The 21,840-nt window shown below is 37.9% G+C and overlaps 1 protein-coding gene and 1 long non-coding RNA gene across 3 annotated transcripts; one reads left to right on the forward strand and one right to left on the reverse strand.

Moving 5' to 3' along the window:
* Positions 1-1,665: 1,665 nt before the first annotated feature.
* nr2f1a (nuclear receptor subfamily 2, group F, member 1a) lies at positions 1,666-21,431 on the reverse strand. 2 transcript variants are annotated; one of them, XM_079870956.1, is made up of 3 exons: positions 21,027-21,431; positions 5,893-6,420; positions 1,666-3,091 (listed from the first exon to the last, which is right to left on the reverse strand). In XM_079870956.1, the coding sequence occupies exons 2-3, from the start codon at positions 6,401-6,403 to the stop codon at positions 2,817-2,819; spliced, it is 786 nt and encodes a 261-aa protein (XP_079727082.1). In that variant the 5' UTR covers positions 6,404-6,420; positions 21,027-21,431; the 3' UTR covers positions 1,666-2,816. The 2 variants fall into 2 exon arrangements, with proteins under 2 accessions (XP_079727082.1, XP_079727081.1); XM_079870955.1 differs by lacking the exon at positions 21,027-21,431 and adding an exon at positions 7,721-9,362 and having other exon boundaries at positions 1,669-3,091.
* Positions 10,264-20,479, forward strand: LOC307158407. Its single transcript, XR_013821225.1, has 3 exons — positions 10,264-10,625; positions 13,166-13,251; positions 18,027-20,479. It is a non-coding gene; the product is annotated as an uncharacterized lncRNA (long non-coding RNA).
* Positions 21,432-21,840: the final 409 nt, after the last annotated feature.

Genomic DNA, 21,840 nt, shown 5'->3' on the forward strand with positions numbered 1-21,840 from the left:
TGCTTTGTTAATTAGGAACACATGGCACGAATTCGGTCCTTAGCAACTATTGCTTTATATAGCCTCAAGTCCAACAAATGTAAATCTCAATAGAATGTGTTCCTCTCATTCTGCTATTTCCCGTGAAATAGAGGGAAAAATCTTCAGGGATTTTGATCTCATTACTGCTGAACATGAAAGTGTTTTAAATTTCAGCTCAATGTGATGGTCAACACTTTAGTCAAAGCATTATATAAAAACAAGAGCACACTTGCCTTTGTTGCCATATTTGGGTAATTTAAGTCCTACTGACTTTGATTTAAAAATTGACAACACATTGATTATATCGGTACACATTTAGTCCAATTGAGAAACATGTTTGGTTTCCAGCAATAAAGTCTCTACTTGTCCTCAATAGAATTCCCTCGTGTATTGCATCTTTCCCCCCACCCCCCTAATAGCCTAACCTGACCATATTTAATTTAGAGAAACCCATGCGCAATTACACTCCATAGTAACAAATATGGTCACGGTTGTGTTTGACTTTTTTTCTGAAGTAAATTCTTTTTTACAGCGCTAATGTATTGGTTTGGTAAGGCTATACCCAAAAGAAAACATAGCCTACACATGATCGATAACTTCATCACCAACAAGCTAACAGTCCCTCCAAAGATTGTATAGGCTACTACAGATTATTTCATGAAATTAACACTGATCGTCCCCATCGAACATATCTATTTCGAATATAAATAATACTGAATATTTTGCAAATGTGGTTTCTTGCAGTCGCTTTGAATGCTGAACCACAAATATCTTTTAAAGGCGCTATAAACCACAAGATTATTTAAATTAAACATGTCAACGCCAGTATTACATGGTAGGTTTACTGAAAAACAGTATGAATCACGAATAATTAGGGCATAGGAAAACCCGCATATTATTTCTGTGATTCGGTCATTCTCTCTTTATGTGAAACAATAACGAACTTGAATGCAAAGAGCAGTGCTCAGTAACATTTTCAGTGACATTGGGGTCAGCGAAAGTTCTTGTCATTGTACTTAGAAACACCGTAACGTCACACGTAAAATGTATTTACGTGCATATGAAGGACAATCATGTATGAGTATCAAGTGGTTTCCTTTCATGGTTTCAACCAATCATACGAGGCTGCACATGAATTTCTCTCTATCTCGGTACAATACATCACATTTAGTGCTCCTATCGACCGGCTTACATGCGGCATTATACATATCTCAGATTGATCACACATATAACTGCTGCTGCGTTCCTTGAGAAAACATCTGTCCTTACACAGATCCGTTCGCGAACACATCAAAGTAATAATAGTCTGCGAGTTTAGATGGATTTGTTTTCTCTTTCTCTCCACTTCGTTTCTCAAAACTGTGGTGATAGAAGAATAAACCCTTGTTGCCTTATTAGAGGGACGGCATTTCTGTATATCTTCCCTTTGACTGTGAGCAAGCGTTTCAGTTCAGCCTGGGAAAAATATTAAACATTAATGCGCTGAAACAGGCATAGATCTTTGAACCAGTCGGTAGCAACGTCACAGAAATTTTATTCTGCGCACGATGCTGACTCCAGATCATATAGGCTATAAAACGCACGTGCTCCCCAAAACCCGGACAGAGAATAAATATGCCACCAAAAGTATTCGAATACTTGCATTTGTGAGATATGTGGTATTCTATGGCGGTTTTACAGTATTTCAAAACTCTTCTTGACGTCCAGCGTATTAAAACGTTCAGATGAAACAAACCTATGTGCTTTTTGGGCTTCCTTACCAAACAAAAATATGCATGCATGTAAAAGCACACCCCAAAAAGCCCATTAATAGCATGAAGAACATTGAATTTGCTGAGAGCGAGACAAGTGTTGCCTATTTCCTTTTTAATAGTATAGTCACCATCACACAACTTCACGCGACCCTTCTGCACAGGCATATCATGGATTGAGCAAAAAATGAAAGGCAACATCCAATAAAAAAGAAATAGCGGAAATATCAAGACGAAACAAACAAAATGTATTTGAAAATGATATATTAAAAGTGCTTTTGACTTTTCATGTCTTTTATCTCTGACTGATGATTGACTCAACACACACACTCGCACACACATACGACCAAGAAAAAGTTTCACCGGTGTCCTCTCCTTCAAAATGTCCATGAGGTCAGATTTTGCCGAAGTTGCATGTCCATAGCATCAAGTGGGGGGGAAGGCTCAACCATCAGTGAAATTGTCATTGCGATTAGACTGTGTCTTATTTGTCTAATGTTTTTCTTTATTTTTAAATTCTCACTTCAATTTTAATTCTTGGAGAACATATCTTCAACAACATATATCGCACTCATTATAAGAAGCAAAAGGTTATATCAAAAATCATTAGTATAGAATCACAGAAAAAAACTGGTTTAGAACCAGAAAAAATACAAAACAGAGATACATAGACACAGGACATTTCTTATAATTGCTTGGAAATTTCTTTCCCGCTAAGTCTTGCTCATTTACTGCGCATATGATGTTCTTCATTTTAATTGTACGTATTTTGTTCTTTACAAAAGAAAAACAAAAACAAAAGAAAATGAAAATAAAGACTAGTATTTTACAAAATGGAGAGTGTTCTTGATGACGGCGATGGATTTGCACGGGAGTACGTCCAGTTCTTTAATCTTTGTACATTACATATTCCATTTCGGTCCCAGAAGACAAAAAGAGTGTCTTCCTAAGTGGTCAGAAATTAGGTCCTATATATATAGTCTTCTTGAAAGGGCTTGCAGAATTTTGGTCCTTTAGTCTTTTTGTCTCACTCGCTCATTCGGATCATTGAATGGACATGTAGGGCCAGTTGAAGCTGCTCCCGGATAATAACATATCCCTGATGAGGGTTTCAATGGGAGTTTTACCTACCAAGCGAACGAAGAACAGCTGTTCAATTACTGACGAAGAGACAGTGCGGAGAGAAGGCAGTCGCAGCAAAAGCTTGCCAAAGCGACTGGGCTGGTTCGGGTACTGGCTCCTCACGTACTCCTCCAGGGCGCACTGAGACTTTTCTTGCAGGCTCTCGATGTGTGCAGCATCTGACAGGCCGCAAGCGTCTGAGTAGACAAAACACAGCACAGAAAAGAGGCCCAGGTTATCATTCAGCATCAGCATTACGTGTTGTTGACAAAGTGAGATGAACAAACACGAGCCCAACATCATGCATCACGCAGCGTATGAGGCTGCCTGTAATATAAATAAACAATACGACTGCGCAATCCCTCAAGAGTAACAGAACGTATTCCCTGCGTTGTAGGGGACATACCACATGCGCGCTCACAAATCAGACTAAACAAAGTGTTCGTAAGGACGAGGGTGCATAGTAAGCTTGACTGAAGAGGATGGAGAAGGCGTCAAACATGGAAATATCCAGCTACATATTTGAAAGAGAATTTGGCATGGTAATAACAGAATTATAACCTAATTGCTTTCCAGATGCTACCGAGTCATTTCTCGTGCGAATCCCAGTACCAGCAGTTGCCTCTGCTGTGAGTTTGAATGAGGAGGCAAGGCCGCTGGAAGCAATCACATTTATTATTGGACTTGCCTGAGGACACAATCGCCTAAATTTACGAAAAGGACATGTATTTTACAGAAAACTGCTCTGGGTCAATAGTGTATGTCAATTAATGACATTACGTCAAACATATTTGCAATAAACGCCAATGAAGTAGCCTAAACACACAGCTCAACTACTGGGACTGCTAGAATCAGTTCAGCCAAACGTCCTTTCTCTTGAACACCATCGCCAGGCCAATACGCATTTTGTCAGCATTCTAATATGGCGGCTCTGCTGAAGATATTCAAAATAAGAGTTTACGTCTTGTTGAATTTACGACTTAAAGTGTAATGGCGTTGTGTGCAATGTGCCTCGGCGACTGATCTTAATTGGACTGGACTAGAACACACTGCGGTCAAATACAATAACCTTCTGAACTTCTGAACTGTGCTAAGTCCTTGCTAAAATCTCTCAGTAATGTGACCTCATGGGCCACTTTACGCTGCATGTGCAGAAAACATTGCTATAAAAACAGAGACAATTCAGCAAAATAGCCTACAATATTGTGTTTCGTACGTGTTCATGCTACTGTTAATAGTTTACTTAACGATTTACACTTAATAAGAAAGAACTCGAGAAGATACAAAACCAAGGGGCGCATTATGAATTGTTAATCCATCACGTGAATTATATGTTCAAAATGTTATGCAGCACTTCGGTCTGGTAACAAATCAGAAGATCTAGTCTACTAATTATTATCGAAACATAATGCTTTCAAGTCTTACGAATAAGGAAAACCTGATTTACCGAAGTGTCTAGAAGTTGTTCTGAAACGTTACCCAGTCCAGACCCAAATATCTGAGTGCTTTGTAATTCATTGTTAAGAATGGCAAGGAACTGACGTCATTGAGCAAAGAATAGCCTAACGTTACATTTCGGTGGCAAAGATTAGATGTTCAAAACATAAACAAATGTTTTTTTTTTTACATTTTTGGCATGCTTTACATGCTAATCAACACTAACGCATATTTCAGAAAATTAAGGCAATACACAAAGTGTAAACCGAACCGTGGCCTACTTAAACTAACTTGAACGCCTCATCTTATTTTCACCTTAGGGAAACAGACTACATATTTTATGGCTACACTACAGAACATAATCAGTAAGCTATAGTCTCGTTTTAAACACGTTTTGTTCATATATATATATATATATATATATATATATATATATATATATATATATATGTGTATGTGTATGTGTGTGTGTATGTGTGTGTGTGTGTTAAGCCTGCACCTTTGCTCAACAATCAAAGACGTTTAGTTGTATTGACTTGATTGTATTTCCAACTGCTAATATATATATATATATATATATATATATATATATATATATATATGTGTGTGTGTGTGTGTGTGTGTGTGTGTGTGTGTATATATATATATATATATATATATATTAAAGTTGATATTATTCATAACATTTCATTTAAATTTTAGCATATGAAGATCAAATCACCGTAATTAAGACATAAAAATACGCACGTAATAAAATGACGTTGTTATAATATCAGAAACAACAGTGCGTAAACCTTAACAGTGTTATTATCGTTTGTTGCTCAGAAAAAAATACTAATATATTATAAACATATATTACGATGCTAGAGGTGTGAGGGCAGTTGTCGATCAATGTTTGGGCAAAATTGTTATAGTTTTTTTATTTTTTATTATTTATTTATTTTTAACTATTTGGCAAATTAACCCATCATTAAATTGACTAACACCAGTCTGACGGATATTTCTGCGAAGTCTATAACAAATATCATTTTAAATATTAGGCTAGCCTAGCTTAAAAGCAATTGTTAATAATAGCAACCTTTTCTCAACAGAGAGGGCCCCAGATGTATATTTGTGTATGTATACTGTGGCATCGTATACAACTGTGAACAGTGGTTAAGCAGATTTAAGAGAGATATTAATGAGATCTACACTTGATTGAACAAATATTGGCCTAAATATTTTCCAAAAATATAGAATTAATGTGAAATGCATATTCAAGCTCATAAATTGAATTTATTCTTTATTGTCAGCCTCCACTAATATTATAAATAATATTTAAAATAATATTATCGGTTGACTACAATAATAGGCCTATATGACACTTTGTATTACATTAAATATTAAATATTGTGAATGTATTTTCAAAACATTTGAAATAGGTCTACCACTTGCGCTAAAGAGATTTTACAGCACAAAGCCAGCTTGAGGCCCACTAGTGAAGCTTCGATGCCGAAGCTTATCCACCCCGTATTGCATTGCCCCCTTATGTCTGTAAGTAGGCCTCGTCTCACACACTCACCTGATGTGAAGAGCACTATTGCCTTAATGCAGCTGTATTCTGCAGAATCGACGTGCAGTGCTTTGAGCTTCTCGACTTGTTCCTGGAAGATACGAATGTGATCCATGAAGGCCACGACGCGATCCGCCGACATGGGCGAGGCGTGCAGGCCGGCAGCGGCAAGCAGTGGGGCCACATGTAGGGGCATGGAGCACTGAGCCGCGTTTAGCACAAATAACTCGCTCCATGTCAGTCTGAGCAGGGACACCTGGTCGGTGATCTGCAGGTCTGGAAAGAAAGGGATGTTCCTCGCCCATTCCACAGCACTGAAGAGCAGACGAGCCGCAAGCTCACAGATGTTCTCGATCCCCATAATATTATTGGGCTGCATGCACTGGCTGCCATAGCGAGACGTAGGATAAGGCTCTGCCCGAAGTAGTAACGAGATGTATCCGGAGAGATAGCAATGACCATTCAGAGGATCCCCGTTCGTTAGCGCGTACTGGCCCGGGTTCGGTTGGGTTGGAGGCATTCTTCCTCGCTGAACCGCTGACAAAAAGAAAGAAAGGGAGAGGAAATGTACATCTAAAACTGTGAAACATCATGTTGAAGCTTTACTTCGAGTGCATGAGTAGTATGGACTGCTGTTTAACATCTACGAAATTACAACTAAATTGCAAACTATTTGGCACTGCGTTTAGGGGGAAAGAAATACTTTCAAACGGTCTTTGAATTCATATAACCTATTATTAGGCGGTGATGTTTACCTTTGTTTATGGACTTCAATAGCTAATATGAAGACATACAAACACTCTCTAGCTCTTTCTCGTTTTTTTTTTTTTTTTTTTTTTTTTTGTCTTCACACACGTACACACGAACACTTTACAATTGTTTATGTTTTTTGTTTGATTTGCATGTTGTAAACACTGTGGACGAGGATCGAGCTTAAATCTCGACTGCTCAGAACTAGTTCAATTACAGCAGCCTCTTTCTTGTTACAAATACTACACTCCAATATTACTTTGCCTGAAATATACATAGATTTGTGTGTAGTAATAAGTTTACAGGCAATTTAATGATTAATATACTAACTCTCAAACAAATTTTTTTTTATCCACAATCGAGCACGAAGACTGTTTTTATTATTGATAAAAAAGCATTTATATATAGGCATATCTTACGTTGAACTATTTCTTATTTCAAGACAATTTAGGGGTCATTAATAGCAGTTTCGTTCTGCTCAGTTATTAAGAGTAGACTTGCAAAGGCCATTGTTCGTATACAGCTTAGGCTGAGAGGGGACAGACAGGCCTCTAAACGCTTACTCTAAGCTACGGCGTAAAAACAGATGCACATCTTATTTTCAAAGATAAAACTACATCACCTTATTTCATTTAAGTGTACAATAAGTGGTTAGTGCGTGTAGTAGTCTTTTCGGTAGGCTTGTGCAGTCTTTCAGCACGCACGCGCGCGCGCAAACATACACACACACACACACACACACACACACACACACACACACACACACACTTTATCCTTCTCTTTCTCTCTTTTACACGCATACAGTGTTCATAGGTGACTTTAATATATCATGTAATTGGCTGAGTTGAAAGGGTGCATATGATGCTTGCCTATCTATGTGAACAATATCACTTGTATTGCATGCTGCTCTTGCCTATACGAGCGGATTTACTACTGCATGTACGCGCCCTCTGACACTCTTTAGTAAGCAATCACAGCGAATTTATTTCGCGTTTGTACGTGTATATGTGCGAGCTTTATGTAACTGGCTCTGAACAATAAACATGTGTGTAGCAATAGAGTGTTGCGTTTAGAAAAATATATTCACCTTCCCGCCGCATGCCCACTTTTAAACATTTCTTCAGCCGACAATATTGGCACTGATTACGATGGTGCTGGTCAATAGGACAGTTCCTGTTGGCACGACATGTATATGTTAAGTTCCTTCGGACACTCCTCTTGAAGAAACTTTTGCATCCTTCGCAGGTGAATTGACCATAGTGCTTGCCGCTCGATTTGTCCCCGCAAACAACACATTCTATATGCTGCTGACTCTGTCCAGAATTCTGGCTGCCCTTGTCGCCAGCCGTCCCTGGTGTGGACGGGGGTCCTGGCTGACTGGGAGTCTGCGGAGTGTGTGGTGCCGCTGACGCCGCCTGCTGTTGCTCCCTCGCCGGCTGAGCTGCTGGATTGGGGCCGCTCGGAGGTCCTCCGGCCACGTCTTCCTGCGGATCTCGCCATACGCTAACTACCATTGCCATATCTCGGGCCCGAAAAGTGCTTTCAAGCGAACTGGTCGCTCGGATATCGGAGCAGGGAAAAGGGAAGTCTTGAACGAACGGCAGCGCGAATTCAAATCGGAGCACTCAATCTCATAGGGAAAAAAGTAGAAGCAGAAAATGATCAATACATTCAAAATACCGCAGTCGATAGAAAGGCACCCGATCAGGATATGCAATTGTCGGGAGGCCAGTTCCAAGGTAAATTGCAGACAGCCATTCGGGAACCCAATCGTGTATAGAGAAAGCGATCCCAGACGCAATAAAAAAGAAAATCAGTTTTCTTAAAAAATACCGCAATAAAAATTCTTCACGTTGAAGCAAAAATAATAGCTTTCTGGTGGACCGGAGATCCAAAGTGCTGTGCAAAATAAATTCCCCTCTTTTTTCTTCCTTGCTCCTCTCTCCGTCTTCGCGGTTGAAGAGGAGGAAACACTGAAGAACGGATTTCTCTATCTATGTTCATGAATAAAGCTCATCTGGTCCGACGAAAGAAAAAAAAAAAAACAACGTCGCCCGAGTGCCTATGTAGTTTCACCTCTCCAGTAGGAACAGAGCAACGATAAAAAGAAGAAGAAAAAAAAAAGCCAACTAATGGAATATGTAAGGAGCAGAGACTCAAAAAAAGAATGCGTTTTAACGGGAGTACCAGCGGAGCAATGTTTCCGAAACGGAGATCTGCGCGAATGTCTGTATATAGTGAACTTTGACACTACTATTGAAACTGACACGTTTCTATGGAGATCGCTGCGCCTTATATGGTGCTCGTGTCAAGGAGCCAAGAGAGGGGCTGCTGGCAACTGATAATCAAAGGCGACTGACTGGTCAGAACCCTGCATCGGGGGGGAGAGAGAAAATGGGAGGCTAAGGTTAGCCAAGCCTCCTTCACTCCATTGGTTAGAGTCCTCGCTCCTCGCTACCTACGACTGAGGGCTCTGACAAGCACAATTTACATTGCGCTCGCCCCTGCGCGGCTATTTACTTTGAAACCCGATTAGAATGGACCGTCTATTGTCACAAAAAGAGGAAGAAACCCCAGAAAGAAGCGGCTAAAAGCGGGATGAAAGCAATAAGCGAACTATACGCGCACGTGAAATATAAACAAATGCGAGGCAGAGAGAACTGGTGCGAGCCTCACAAAGTTGAAAGTATTGTGTTCAAAGCTGTAGTCTTAATTACAAAAATACCCATCGCAACATCCAGATTTGAACTATGAAGGTCCCATTGACATTTTACCTAATTTGACAGAACAATACTGATTGGAAACTGCGTATCAATGCATAAAGCAGATTTTCACGCGTCACTTACATTCATATAGTTCTCAGTAAAACGATCAAATAAATAAATGAAAAACGTATTGGGACTCGTGAGTTTGACTAAAAAGATATCAGTATAATGGAATGATTTAGCAGTGATAGGAAACAGATCAAGCAGCCAGCCAGGGCACAAAAGAGGAATCAGACTATTATAATATTGGAAAGTATAAAAATCCATCGTTCAGTGTGTTTTAACAGATTATCAACGATGGAAGTTTTTTGTAGACTATAATGCGCAGGGAAACCGGCTTTTTGTGCATGAATGCCGAAGGCTGCGCTGTACAGGCTTATAATGTCTGGATCGGGCTGCCATCTAGCGTACAGTAGACAATTACAGCGACATAAAAATGAGTAATTTATTGTCATTTTTTACATGTTCCTAAATGTAGTTCAGAGACGAATTACGCTGTGGGATGAACTTATCAGATTTTAATTTTATTGATGTATTTATGACACTTAGGCTATATGATGATTTCAAAGTCTTACTTTGATCATGATCTAGTGCAACTTGATAATCATTAAGCCTGTTTTATTTAGCAATGCCTATACTTAGAAATAATTAGTTTTACGGAGAAACAAGTTTTGGTCATTGCCAGTGGACATAACCGAGATGTTTAAAAGCAAATTAAGCAGGCTATTAAATAAACCTCTTAGTAACTTTTATCATGACAAACTATTTCACCAGAACTCTGCTATATATGAACTCATCAACGGTCCAAAACTGTGCGAAAGAAATTAAGAGGAGGCAAACACCGACATCCGTCCGTTTACGAAACCCTTACAAATAGGTAGCCTATTTTCAACTCGACCGCGGAGCTTCCTCCGTCTCTCCTCACACCGATCCGCAGAAACGCACGCTGCTGTCCTCTGTTCCTTGCAAAGGTGAAACGAATAAGATTAAAAGGAACAAAGAGAAACTTCTTAAAGTGTAGCATCAAGGTTTTACTCCACAGACAGGGAAGAGAGCGAGAGGGGAGAGAGGGAGAGGGACAGCGAATGGGAACACAAGGCACGCATGAAAACAGTATTGAAGAAATGGTAAAGTGGACACTTGGACATTCAAAGTGCGAGCGCCCAGCGACTGGTGGGTATCATACTTTGGGATCGGCGGTTTCTCAGTTTGGTCCATATTTGAAAGGCAAGTACTTTTATCACTTTATGCAATCCCAGATTTTTTGGGGGGTTAAATTCATATCTCGCAATGTATACGTAAACTTGTATCAAGCTAAAACCTCAAATACTCGTCAAATTAAGAACGTGAGACTGTCAGGTGAAAGCAATGCTGATACAGACCACGGGTGATAGGTGGATGGAATTCTATCGATCACTTGCAGTAGCCTACTCTTAAAAACAACAACAAAAAAAAAACCTCTAACGTTGTAGTAACGCTGAACATGACTGAACGTTTGACTTTAAGAAACGCCTTTTCACCTGTGTTATTCGTCTTGTATGATCTCGTAATGGGAAGATCGATAGCAGTCTGTTTGTCTAAGTGATAATGTCAACGGATTAAAAGGACGATTATACGATAGACATGTTCAGAATAAAGTAGAGCTGACGCGTGTTCATAAAAAAATAAACAATTTTGAGAAGAAGCAAAAAACTAATTAAAGAACTATAAATGTAGCCTATAGCCTATATCTTCCTTAAAGGATTGATTTTTCCCCCCTCATGACTTTAATGAGTTACAACATACTTAAAGGCAATTATGGCACAATTAAAGAGAGAGAGAGCACATTTCACTAGGCCTATATATTACTTATTTTTATTTTTGGGGATCATTATATATATATATATATATATATATATATATATATATATATATATATATATGTGTGTGTGTGTGTGTGTGTGTGTGTGTGTGTGTTTGTGTGTGTGTGTGTGCCTATTTATATAGAAATATAGCGTTAGGCCTTGTACTCATCAAAAAGCTTTTGTAGTTTGAGTTTGTAATGAACGTTTTATCGATAGGAAGTAAGTAAAATAAAGTGCAAAACAATGTTCAAAAAGTTAGTTACAATGTTTCAAATGGCAATATAAAGCATAATTCTCATTATAAATAATAAAATTAAATTAGATAATCATATGACTAAGTTATGTTATCTATTAAAATCAACGATGGTCTATGAGATGCGTCTTTATGCAGTAATGTTTTGATGTGTGATGATGATGATAATAATATCAATAATAATAATGATGCTGATGGTAATTAATCGTTTCACAGCACCTCATGTAATTTGTAATATAGTGTTATATTTCTTAATGACCGTGCAAACTCGTTCAAAATAGCAATAAACAACATATACCGTTTAGTCTAATGCATGCACCCTAAGAGCTGCTCGAGTAATAAAATCCCACGAATGGCGGACCTCCTACCAAGTGAGCACGAATGTAAATACGCTCGGGTTAGATGCTATAAACTCTAAGGACACCGCAGGGATAAAACGTTCCTTATTTTATCAGACACCTATGATGTTACTTTTATCCAAAGTCCCATTGAAAACAGAATAAATTGTATTTTTTTTTCTGTTTACTTACATTTACAGATTTTACAGTAAACATCTGAGCCTAAAACACTCTAAAGAGTTTATACCTCTTCGTCTCCGTATACAGATAAAATAAAGCTTCCCTTGAAACTGAATTGCTTGTATATCACAATGACTGGATCAATTTATACTAAAGACATATCTGAATTGTCTGTTGCTTGATACCAGGCCTGTCATGAGCAGTTTTAGAATTTAAGTAATCATTACACACAAAAGTATAATATGAAGGTTTAAATATATAGGCATAGATACTAATAGAAAAAAAATGCATGACAGAAATATAAACTTGAACAAATACAGATTAAAAAAAAAAGTAACACAGCAATATATCAAAACTTTCATCAAAGTAGATGATCACTACCTTGCAAGTAACAACGCGTTTTAGTTAAAATTGCGGATAATTTAAATGTGATAAACATTTTGGAAAGCATTTGCTTATAGTATAGTTTTAAAGTTATCTACGTTGTGAGTGTTGCATTGAAGAAAACAAATAATGTTAAGACAGACATTTTGTAGTTAGTTATATTTTGCTCTCTGTAATAATCTCACAGTTTTTAAACACGTTGCGCGCCTCTCTAATGCGATGGTGGGTTTTTGTCACTTTGTGAGTTGAAAGGGAAGAGGAGGGGGCTTTTGTTCAATTTGATCCCTAACTATTTGGGGGCTCAGATTGGTGTGAAAGGGACGAGAAGGTCACTTGAAATCGCCTTTTATCCACTGCCATTTTCTCTATGGATCAGCAACTTTCAATGGACATCATCTAATCGCTCTTAATGGAAAGGGTAGTGGGGAGAGTTGTGGAAAATATCTTAAACTACGCCACTTAATATTACTGCATGGGCTATTTAAAAGACTTACTCATTAATGTTTCGCACAAAATCACTCCAGCATTCCCCCCACCCATTTGTGTTTCATGCTTGAAGATTTAGCTGAATGTTGCCTATAGGCGTGATAAACAGCATGGCAGTCACTTTACATCTTGGGTCAGCTGACCAACTAAAGCTATAGATTATAATTTTATTTTTTTTATTTTTTTTTTTTGGGAGAAAAAAACAAACAAACAAACAGATTATAAAATAATAATAATAATAAAAAACCTTAATATCTCTTTATTTACAATGCACATAAACAGGCGAATCATCTTACTGCCAGTGTGGGGCTCTGTTGATGGCCTATAGGATGATTACGGTGGCCGTCACGGGGGATGAAGAAAAACAGGTATGAAAATAGGCCTATTATTTTTTACAGCTTATAGATTTTTGAGTGGCCCACAAAACTAAATGCATTGTCAAATTCCGAATTAATTATAAAATCGAGTTGACTGTAATTGTCCACAATTGGGGATTTTTTTCTTTTTATTTCTAGTTAGCTTGTGGTAGGAGTTTACTTAGAGAGGCTGTCAGTTTATGCTGGAGGTAATGGCTTTATTGCTCACAAACCATCATCTATTTAGAGCTTATGTACTAATTGCCTTGGATGGCCTCATAGACCAAGATCATAAATCCGTTAGCAGTTAAAACGAGCCCAGACCCATAATTAGGCTAACTTGTGCTTCTGACATTCCCTCAAAAGGCATGAAAACCACAACAATGACACTAAAGTACACGTATCGTATGTTGTCAGCAAATCCTTAAGGAGCTCCATTGCAGATATCAGGCCCTGTAGACATGAGAAGGAACTTATCAGCATACAGGATTCATAAAAGTCTTAAAATAATTAATTAAAAATAAACATTTGTAATGACAGTAAAACTGTAGGTGTCGACTTGTCTAGGTGTTAGGCTACTTAAATTAGTTTTTCGCAAACACATGGCGGGATATTTAATAAAGATAGCCTATAAGGGCTGGGTTTCCCGAAGCTAAAGAAGAAGGAAGCAGTAAAACGTCAGGTGCACGTAAGTAGGCTACTTAATCTCTCGGGCATGTTTTCTCAAAAGCATATCGCTACATAAATAGAACGTAATCGTTTTAAGGAGAGTCTCCACCCGGGCATAGCAACCACTCAGCTTCTTTACATGCATTTAAAATGATATTTTTTAAACTTTTATCTTGTTTTTAGTTCATCAGAGGCAATGAGACATTTAATACACAATATTAATGCCTTTTTATAATTTTCAAATTCATTGTAGCTATAGGCTACCATACACCCTGGGAAAAAAGTGTGTAAAAATCGCATTGAAAGCGGCACTTAACGGTGTGCGCATGTCACGTGATAGGTCTGGATTTACTTGCAGACTACACGGTATAACTTAATGCAGGACTACTTTGATAAACAAATAAATATGTCAGAAGACAACATGTGCTCTTAAAATATTTTTAATAAACAAAATAAATGAATTGATTTTTTTTTTATTAACATCTAGCTACAGTATGAAGTTAGCATCGATATTTATAAAATATTATCTTACCAAAGCCATAATCCTTCATTTGACAAAATTTTGTAATTATTGATAACTTCAACACCTGCACAAGATGACGCGCAATTTCCACTTTAGGCAGTTTCACACTCTTCGTTTTGGAGAGACCAACTCTTCGACATATTGGAGAAAGTCAATGCCTTAGTTAAGCACGTTTGCACCTGACTGCTCCTGTAAACGTTGAACGTTGATGTGCTTGTTTGTTTGTAAAATAAAGTAGGCCTACGGACGTTAGTTACTTACGATAAGAACGTAGCCTATACCGACCTGCAGCCAGCACAGTCGTGTATGCTATTGCGTTGTGGTATATGGTTTACATGATTGAAAATAGTCATATAGTCCTAGCCTTCTACTGTAACATAAAAAAGCAAGCATATATAATATATAAATCCAGATCTATTATCCTATTTAACGTTGTTAGTGCAAGATGTTTTAGGAAACAAGGGGTTAAGTTAGTTAGGAATTCAACACAAAAAGTATCCTACACCCCAATATAATTTATAATCCAAGAGATTGCCGAGAAACCAAATGTCCACCCTACTTTTATCTGCTTAAACCTTTAGTCATCGCGTTTTGTTATGGTTTCACAACGAATGTCCGAACAAGAGCAAATCCTAAATAAGCACACCGCTTAACACGAGCGGAAGTCTTCTTAGCAGAGAAGAGCAACGATAAGCGACTGCATTTGAGGGGGAGAGCTTTTGTTGTGTGAGGTAGAGAGTCACCTCGCATATTTATAATGGTCTGTTTAAACCGACCCGCAGAGGGAATTTAATTGGAATTTCGTCTGTCTTAGGCACATCCACGCTGGAAGACAGACGAGATTAATTGCCTTAAAAAGGGTGATAATGTACACGTGCAGGACGACTACAGATAAAGACACCTAATGTCTGACTTTTCAAATACAATTTTCAGTTTCACTCAAACTAAATGCCTCGCCGTTGTCTAATGGTAAATATGATTAAGATTGGCGCGCGCACACACACACACACACACACACACACACACACACACACACCTCAGGTATTTTGAGTTGTAAGAGGTTCAGTGATAGAAGTGACAGGAGAAGTGAGAAAAGATCATAAGCAATAGCTCAAACATGCTATGTAAATGAGTCATGCCACATTGTTTTTATTTAAATAGTAATATAAAACTATTAATAGATTAACATTAACTCCTACAAAAATCTTGTCAAAAAAATATTTGCCCCCAAATGTCCTCAAACTATAAGTTAACATTCTCTCTAAAGTAAACTTTAAAATACGAAAAAGTACTCTCCCTTATACCGTCAAACATGCAGCTTGAAGTATCAACATGTAGATATATTTTACAGTATCAGTTACAAATCAAGAAAATATCTTCCGACCTGCTTCTTCTTATAAAGTGAAAGCAACAGTTCTATGGAGCAATGTTGAGTCATAAGGTAAAATAAATTGGGTTTGTGAGTAATTTTCACTTTGCTGAGTAGTTAGTCACATTAGAGTTTTAAGGCAAATACTGGCAGGTTGTTTGAGGCTATCTAGAGCTCCAACAGGCAGCTAAATTGATGACTCACTGGGTTCAGAAATCTTTTCCCCCACCAGTGTCCAGAAACAGCTGTGGATAGTCAGGAGACTTTCTGAGTGAATGATGTGTGTCTTTATTTAAGAGCAAAGATGCTTAAATAGCTAATAAAAGATGCCACCTGATGACTTCCTGCGAGAAAACAGAACCATGAGAGAGAGAGAAAGGATGATCAAAATCAGACAGAGCTTCACTGGCTCTGTCTTTGAATATGCACCAACACATAAAAGGTATGCTCTTGTTTACAGGAGCTTAGAGCACTTACATATTACATTACAAGAAAAAAAAAATATATAAACAGTAAACAGAACACGTGTGTATAGGTGTGTGCACAGACTAGGTATTGTAACATTAAGGTTCTTTTCCAAATTATGGTAACACTTTAAAATAAGGTTTAATTTGTTGCCATTAGTAAATGTACAGTATTAACTAACATGAACTAACAACGAGCAATACATTGTTACAGTATTTATTTATCATTGTTAATGTTAGTTAATAAAAATAGAGTTGTTTATTGTTTGTTCATGTTAGTTCACAGTGCATTAACTAATGGTAACAAATACAACTTTTAATACAAGGTTTTAATAATACATTAGCAAATGTTGAAATTAAGATGAACTAATAAATGCTGTAGAAGTATTGTTCGTGTGTAACTTAAGTAGTTAATGCAACCTTATTGTAGTGTTACCGTTATTATTAACTATTTTTGACTCATAGTACTGTCAGTATATATCATTATCCTGTGTACCATTTCATTATTATTTTAATATACATTATTTCCTGGAATGTCTGCCAGGAGCAACTTTAGTTCCCTACAAAGCCAAAACCCAGTAGATATCATTTTTGTCACCAATGTCCAATATTGTCTCATGTGACAGATATGTTTGTCTCAACTGTGCTCAGATTCATAGAAAACAAAGTGTGACATACAAATATATCAACCTATCAATATAGCTTCCTTATCACATAATTTGCATAATGAAATAGAGCAGAAGTTACATTTTCTCCCTTCAGTCATCAGACACAAAACATAGATTTGCTGAAGATGTATTTTGTTTTGTCAGAATTCATAATATCCATAATCCTCCAACTAATTGTATAGGGTGTGGTGTAGTGTATCTATGTAAACAATGCATATCATACTGGTAATCTGTTTAGTCTCACTTCTAGTTGCCCTCAGTCATATGTTCAACAATGTCAAGCATCCTCAGTCACAGATTCAGCTCAGGCCTTTGGATTTAAACAACAAAACCTGAATCAGGAATCAGATCAAGAGCAGCCTACATGTCTTTCCTGTCACTAAGCAAAAAGTTTCCTCATCGTTTCTATCATATTGTTTTTGATAAATGAACTGACTAAATATAAGGTTTTGAACACTGCTACTGTCATGTCCACTTTCAATTCATTACAATTAGCGCTTTTCACAATAGTTTCAAAGCAGCTTTAAAAAAACTGTGTGTCTACATTACAGTTTAGAGTGATCTATCAGAGGTGACTGTGTCCAAGTAATGTATTTTAGAAATGTACATTTAATACATGATGTTAGATAGCTAACAGCATGTATTAATTTAAGCAGAAACAATGAGCTCATTGAGGTCATTATTACAAGTTGTGAACGTAATGATTACAATATATAGAAAATTAGCATTGGTGCATGTTGATTCAGTGTCAATGGCATTAAAATAGAGAATATGGCAGTTTGGTCACCAAAAACAACTCATCCCTGTATTTTCCTTTGCCTCTGTTTGTCACTCTTTTTGTCCCTCTTCATCAGAATATGTCAATAAGCTAGTAATAGATAGTTGCAGTGACAATGAAGAATATACTCCTTGTCTGTGCATCTATACATTTCCTAGCAATCGCTACACGAAGGCAATAGACACATAACCTTAGAATCTGACTGTCTCTTTCTCTCTGCTTCTCTTTTAAGAAAGTGCTCAGTGAACTTTCAGCTAAACGGGACAGTTGCACACTCTCAATAAGCATTATCTTGTTTTCTGTTTTTCTTTTTCAGATTCTCAAAGACGGGCAACTATGAGATATCTGCATGCTTTAGGTGGAAAAACACATGATCATGGTTTGATTATACTTGAACATACACACACTTACACTCATAGAATGTAAAAACAGCACCTGCATCTCTGTTTGCACGTATTACTCTCGCAGTGTCCCTCTATCAGTTCTATCTGTCAGCAAAGGAAAAGAATGCAGCCATGATTCCATGAACACACATTCCTCAAAGCAATCTCTTTGTCTTTACCTCATAAAACATCAACCTTTGATAAATATAGTCAGGTTACCAGAGCTCTTATTTAAAAATCGGTGAAAAAAGCATGTTTTTGAAAGTGAAAGAGGACCGATTACAGACAGCTGTGGCACTCCAAATGTAGCTCTCCACCCCATGGTTAGGACAGCAGTTAGTGAGGGACTTCCTGCATGGAAAGCTGTGTATGTTTTCCTTCAGTGAATTGAACATCCTGCAGATCTTAAATTCCAGTCAGCAATAAACTCCCTGACCTCTGAGCACAAAATTAGGCGCATCATATAAGCAAGAGACAAAAGGGAAAGGAGGGACTGCAAAACAAAACCGAAAGATAGAGATAAAAGAAAATGACAAAGAATGAGAGAGAATGCAACTCACACATTTCTGTGTAAGTTTTCTAGATTATTCATTGTATGAAAAGGATTATGAAAAAGGAAACTATATTTACATGATTAATTATTAGCAGCTACATTTTCAAAATATAATAGAGTTTATTAAAAAATATCAATTTCTGTCTCCCTTTCTTGACCTATTTTTTAGATGTCACCATAATGTCATCAGTTTAATCTAGTCAAATCAATATATTTTTGTTACCAATTGATTTATGTTACCATATGAAACAAATTTGTTAGGTTACATGATGACAAACTTATTTATTTATTTATTTGGCAGTATAGCTAATTAGAGGAACACCTGGGACAATGAACAAAGCAATCCATATAAATAGATCTAGTCATCGTATTGTAATGCTCATAAACTTCCAGACTCTTTTTACATATATGTGAGATGATCCATTCATTTATTATGACACATGCATGCAGTATTAGGGATCATCTCATACTGTATTATTTCATTCTATGTCTGAAAACACAGTGATGTTTTTAGCCATGAAAGTGTCAGATTTAATCTTTTATTACACAGAGTTGTCAGTTGCAACATATGCGGTGAACCCTATCTGCCAATATGTTTATTGAGCTATTATCAATTGACTGATGAAACAAACTACTCACCAGTCAACATATGTTCCTAATTTGCTGGATTTATTTGATTTTAAACCACATGTTTTGTGCTTTAAATGATTATGAATGTTTGCAACAGAGCATTCTCTGCAGATCACAAACAATATGTTTTTACAATTGTATGTTTTTGGCATTAGGAGCAGTGAATTTGGGGGGGGGGGGGGGGGGATGAGATGCATTTTTTCTCATGTGGTATTATTTAATAAACATGGAAATACTTCTGCCTCCTCATACCACAATCACAAAATATATTGATTGGCTATATATTCAGTGTTTTTGACCTCCTTCCTCTTGTCCTGAAATATCCCCACATTGCTAGTCATCTATAAGAAAAAGCTTAAAGGTAAGTGCATTCCCTCATTACCTTGAAGAGCTGGTTCTGCCTTATTTATGTTCACCATCCCCTGGGGTTTACCTGTGTAGCAGCAACAAAAGTGCAAAACAACTAATAAAGTATGCCATACTATATTGTAAATATTATATTTAGAGCAGTAATCCTCTATGTATTGATTTAATGTGCAGAATGTATATGATCTGACCAGTGTTAAAGTTTGACATATCTGAATGCCTCCAAATAAATGATTTTGCATATGTGCATATTAACATCTTTTCTTCTGTTTCTCATTTCCTGCGTTTCTCTTTGTCTGAAATCACATGCTTTATCTGGAGTATTATTGTGTACAGCTCTCAAAGGACAGAGATGTTTCCCAGAGCAGATCACATGACCCTATGTGCTATCATTGAAGTTGTTCTCTTATTGGTCGGTTACTCCACAATGCCACATTTGCACATACTGTATCATGGTATTTTTGTTTTAAAATATTTTTTGTGTTAATTTAGAGATTGGGGGCTGGAAGATGAGATAATATATAATGTTAATCTTTACATGTGGTTATAATGGTGTATTTTGTTGATGATGACACTTGCTCTGCTTCAGGAAGCAGGTCTCCAAGGAAATGCACTGCTGCATCACAGTGCCTGATCACTGGAACAATGTGAGTGAATGTTTAGCTTTCTGAACAAAGCGACACCACATGATGTGGTGGGTGGAAAAGAAATCTCAATGCCCCTCTGTCGTATTCTTTCTCTACTTTTTGGCTCTCCTTCATGTACTGTACCATGTCTGTCAGTGCCTTCTTTACTGGCGTTTAGGTGGTGTCGCCGACAATCAACACACAGTAAACACCACAGACAGTCGACTATGACGCGACCTTGGAACATGTTCCGTGCAATGACCATTATAAAATGCTACGTCTTTCATCTCTTTCCCTTTAGACATTGGGCGGCGGGATTGCAGCTGTGTGGCGGGTGCCACCAGACTGTTCATGTCTTGCCTTGTGTGTATGTGTGTGCGAGCGAGCGATCCCTTGGGGCTCTCTCCCTCAGCCCTGGCTCCCTGATTCGGTGTGTAAAAGCACCCCTGAATGATGGATTACTGTGTCAGTGCGGCCTGCGAAGGATTAATTTGTTTCATTGATTTCTCTTTAGGCAGAATGCCAGCGTTTGCTGCTTCCCACCTCCTTCCCGGAGACTCCCGGCCATAATAGACGGTAATGGCCTAAGACAAATCAACCCGTTTCTTGTAAAAATAGCAGCAAATAACCCCTGACTTTGCCTCACGAGCGTAAACCAGAGAGAAGCTCGATTCTGACAGCCGCATTCACAGCGGGCATTAACCCCAGGAGAAAGCTCGCGCTCCACTTGAACAAAGCCATAAGTCTTGAATACTTACGTCCCCCACTCACAGCTCAGAATGGATTGGTAATGACCGACTGTCTAGCTGTGCAGGTTATGTGCACTTTGCCTCGGCCAATCACAGGTACGAGTGACCTCCGAGATGTTTACAACACCATCCTACCAAGCAACAGTTTCTGTGCATTAGCTGAACATATGGGTATCATATTTAAGCACCACAGTGAGAACCCTAACAAATGTAGCCTATAAACACTCCCCCCTGACTGTGTTTGCTAGCTCTGGGGCTGTCGTTGTGATGTTGCAGGCCTGGGCAGAAGATGAGAGAGTGTGTGGAGCTCCGGCCAGGACCCTCTATGTGGACTCTAAAGGGCCTGGAACACATAACATGCACAAACACACACAACAAAATCAATCTGATGTGCATCCTCAGTCAAGTGGTGGTTCCAAGTCTTTAGTTTAGAAATGTTCTGAGTGCAATACTTCAAATTACCAGAAGGGAATTACACCTTTAAAATGGTCACTTCAGGTTTGGGTCACATGAGCATACCTGCCGTAATTCACCTTATAAAAACAAGTAACTGATATTACATCACCCCACCTAAAATGGCCTGTGTTTGAATATTTTCAAGTGAAAATGCATTGCTTTGTTACATTTATATGTATGCATTTGGCAGACATTGCCTTCAAGGTACACATTAACATTTTTATCAGCTTTCCCTGGGAACCAAACCCATGACCTTAGCATTGTGGGCTACAGGAAAGCCTGTAATATTACACACTAGTTTCTCGAGTTAAAGACTCTCTCTCGCTTGTTCTCTCTCTCTCTTTCTTCTTTCTACCATGGTAAGGAC

Source organism: Squalius cephalus, assembly GCF_949319135.1.
Source record: "Squalius cephalus genome assembly, chromosome: 5".
NCBI classification, from domain to species: domain Eukaryota; kingdom Metazoa; phylum Chordata; class Actinopteri; order Cypriniformes; family Leuciscidae; genus Squalius; species Squalius cephalus.

Excerpts from the sequence above, each read along its gene's own strand:
- nr2f1a (XM_079870955.1), bottom strand. The coding sequence starts at position 8,153 with ATGGCAATGGTAGTTAGCGTATGGCGAGATCCGCAGGAAGACGTGGCC. Across the intron at positions 6,421-7,720 it reads AGTGGGCATGCGGCGGGAAG|CGGTTCAGCGAGGAAGAATG; the intron begins GTGAATATATTT and ends TCTTTTTGTCAG. Across the intron at positions 3,092-5,892 it reads AATAGTGCTCTTCACATCAG|ACGCTTGCGGCCTGTCAGAT; the intron begins GTGAGTGTGTGA and ends TTGTCTACTCAG.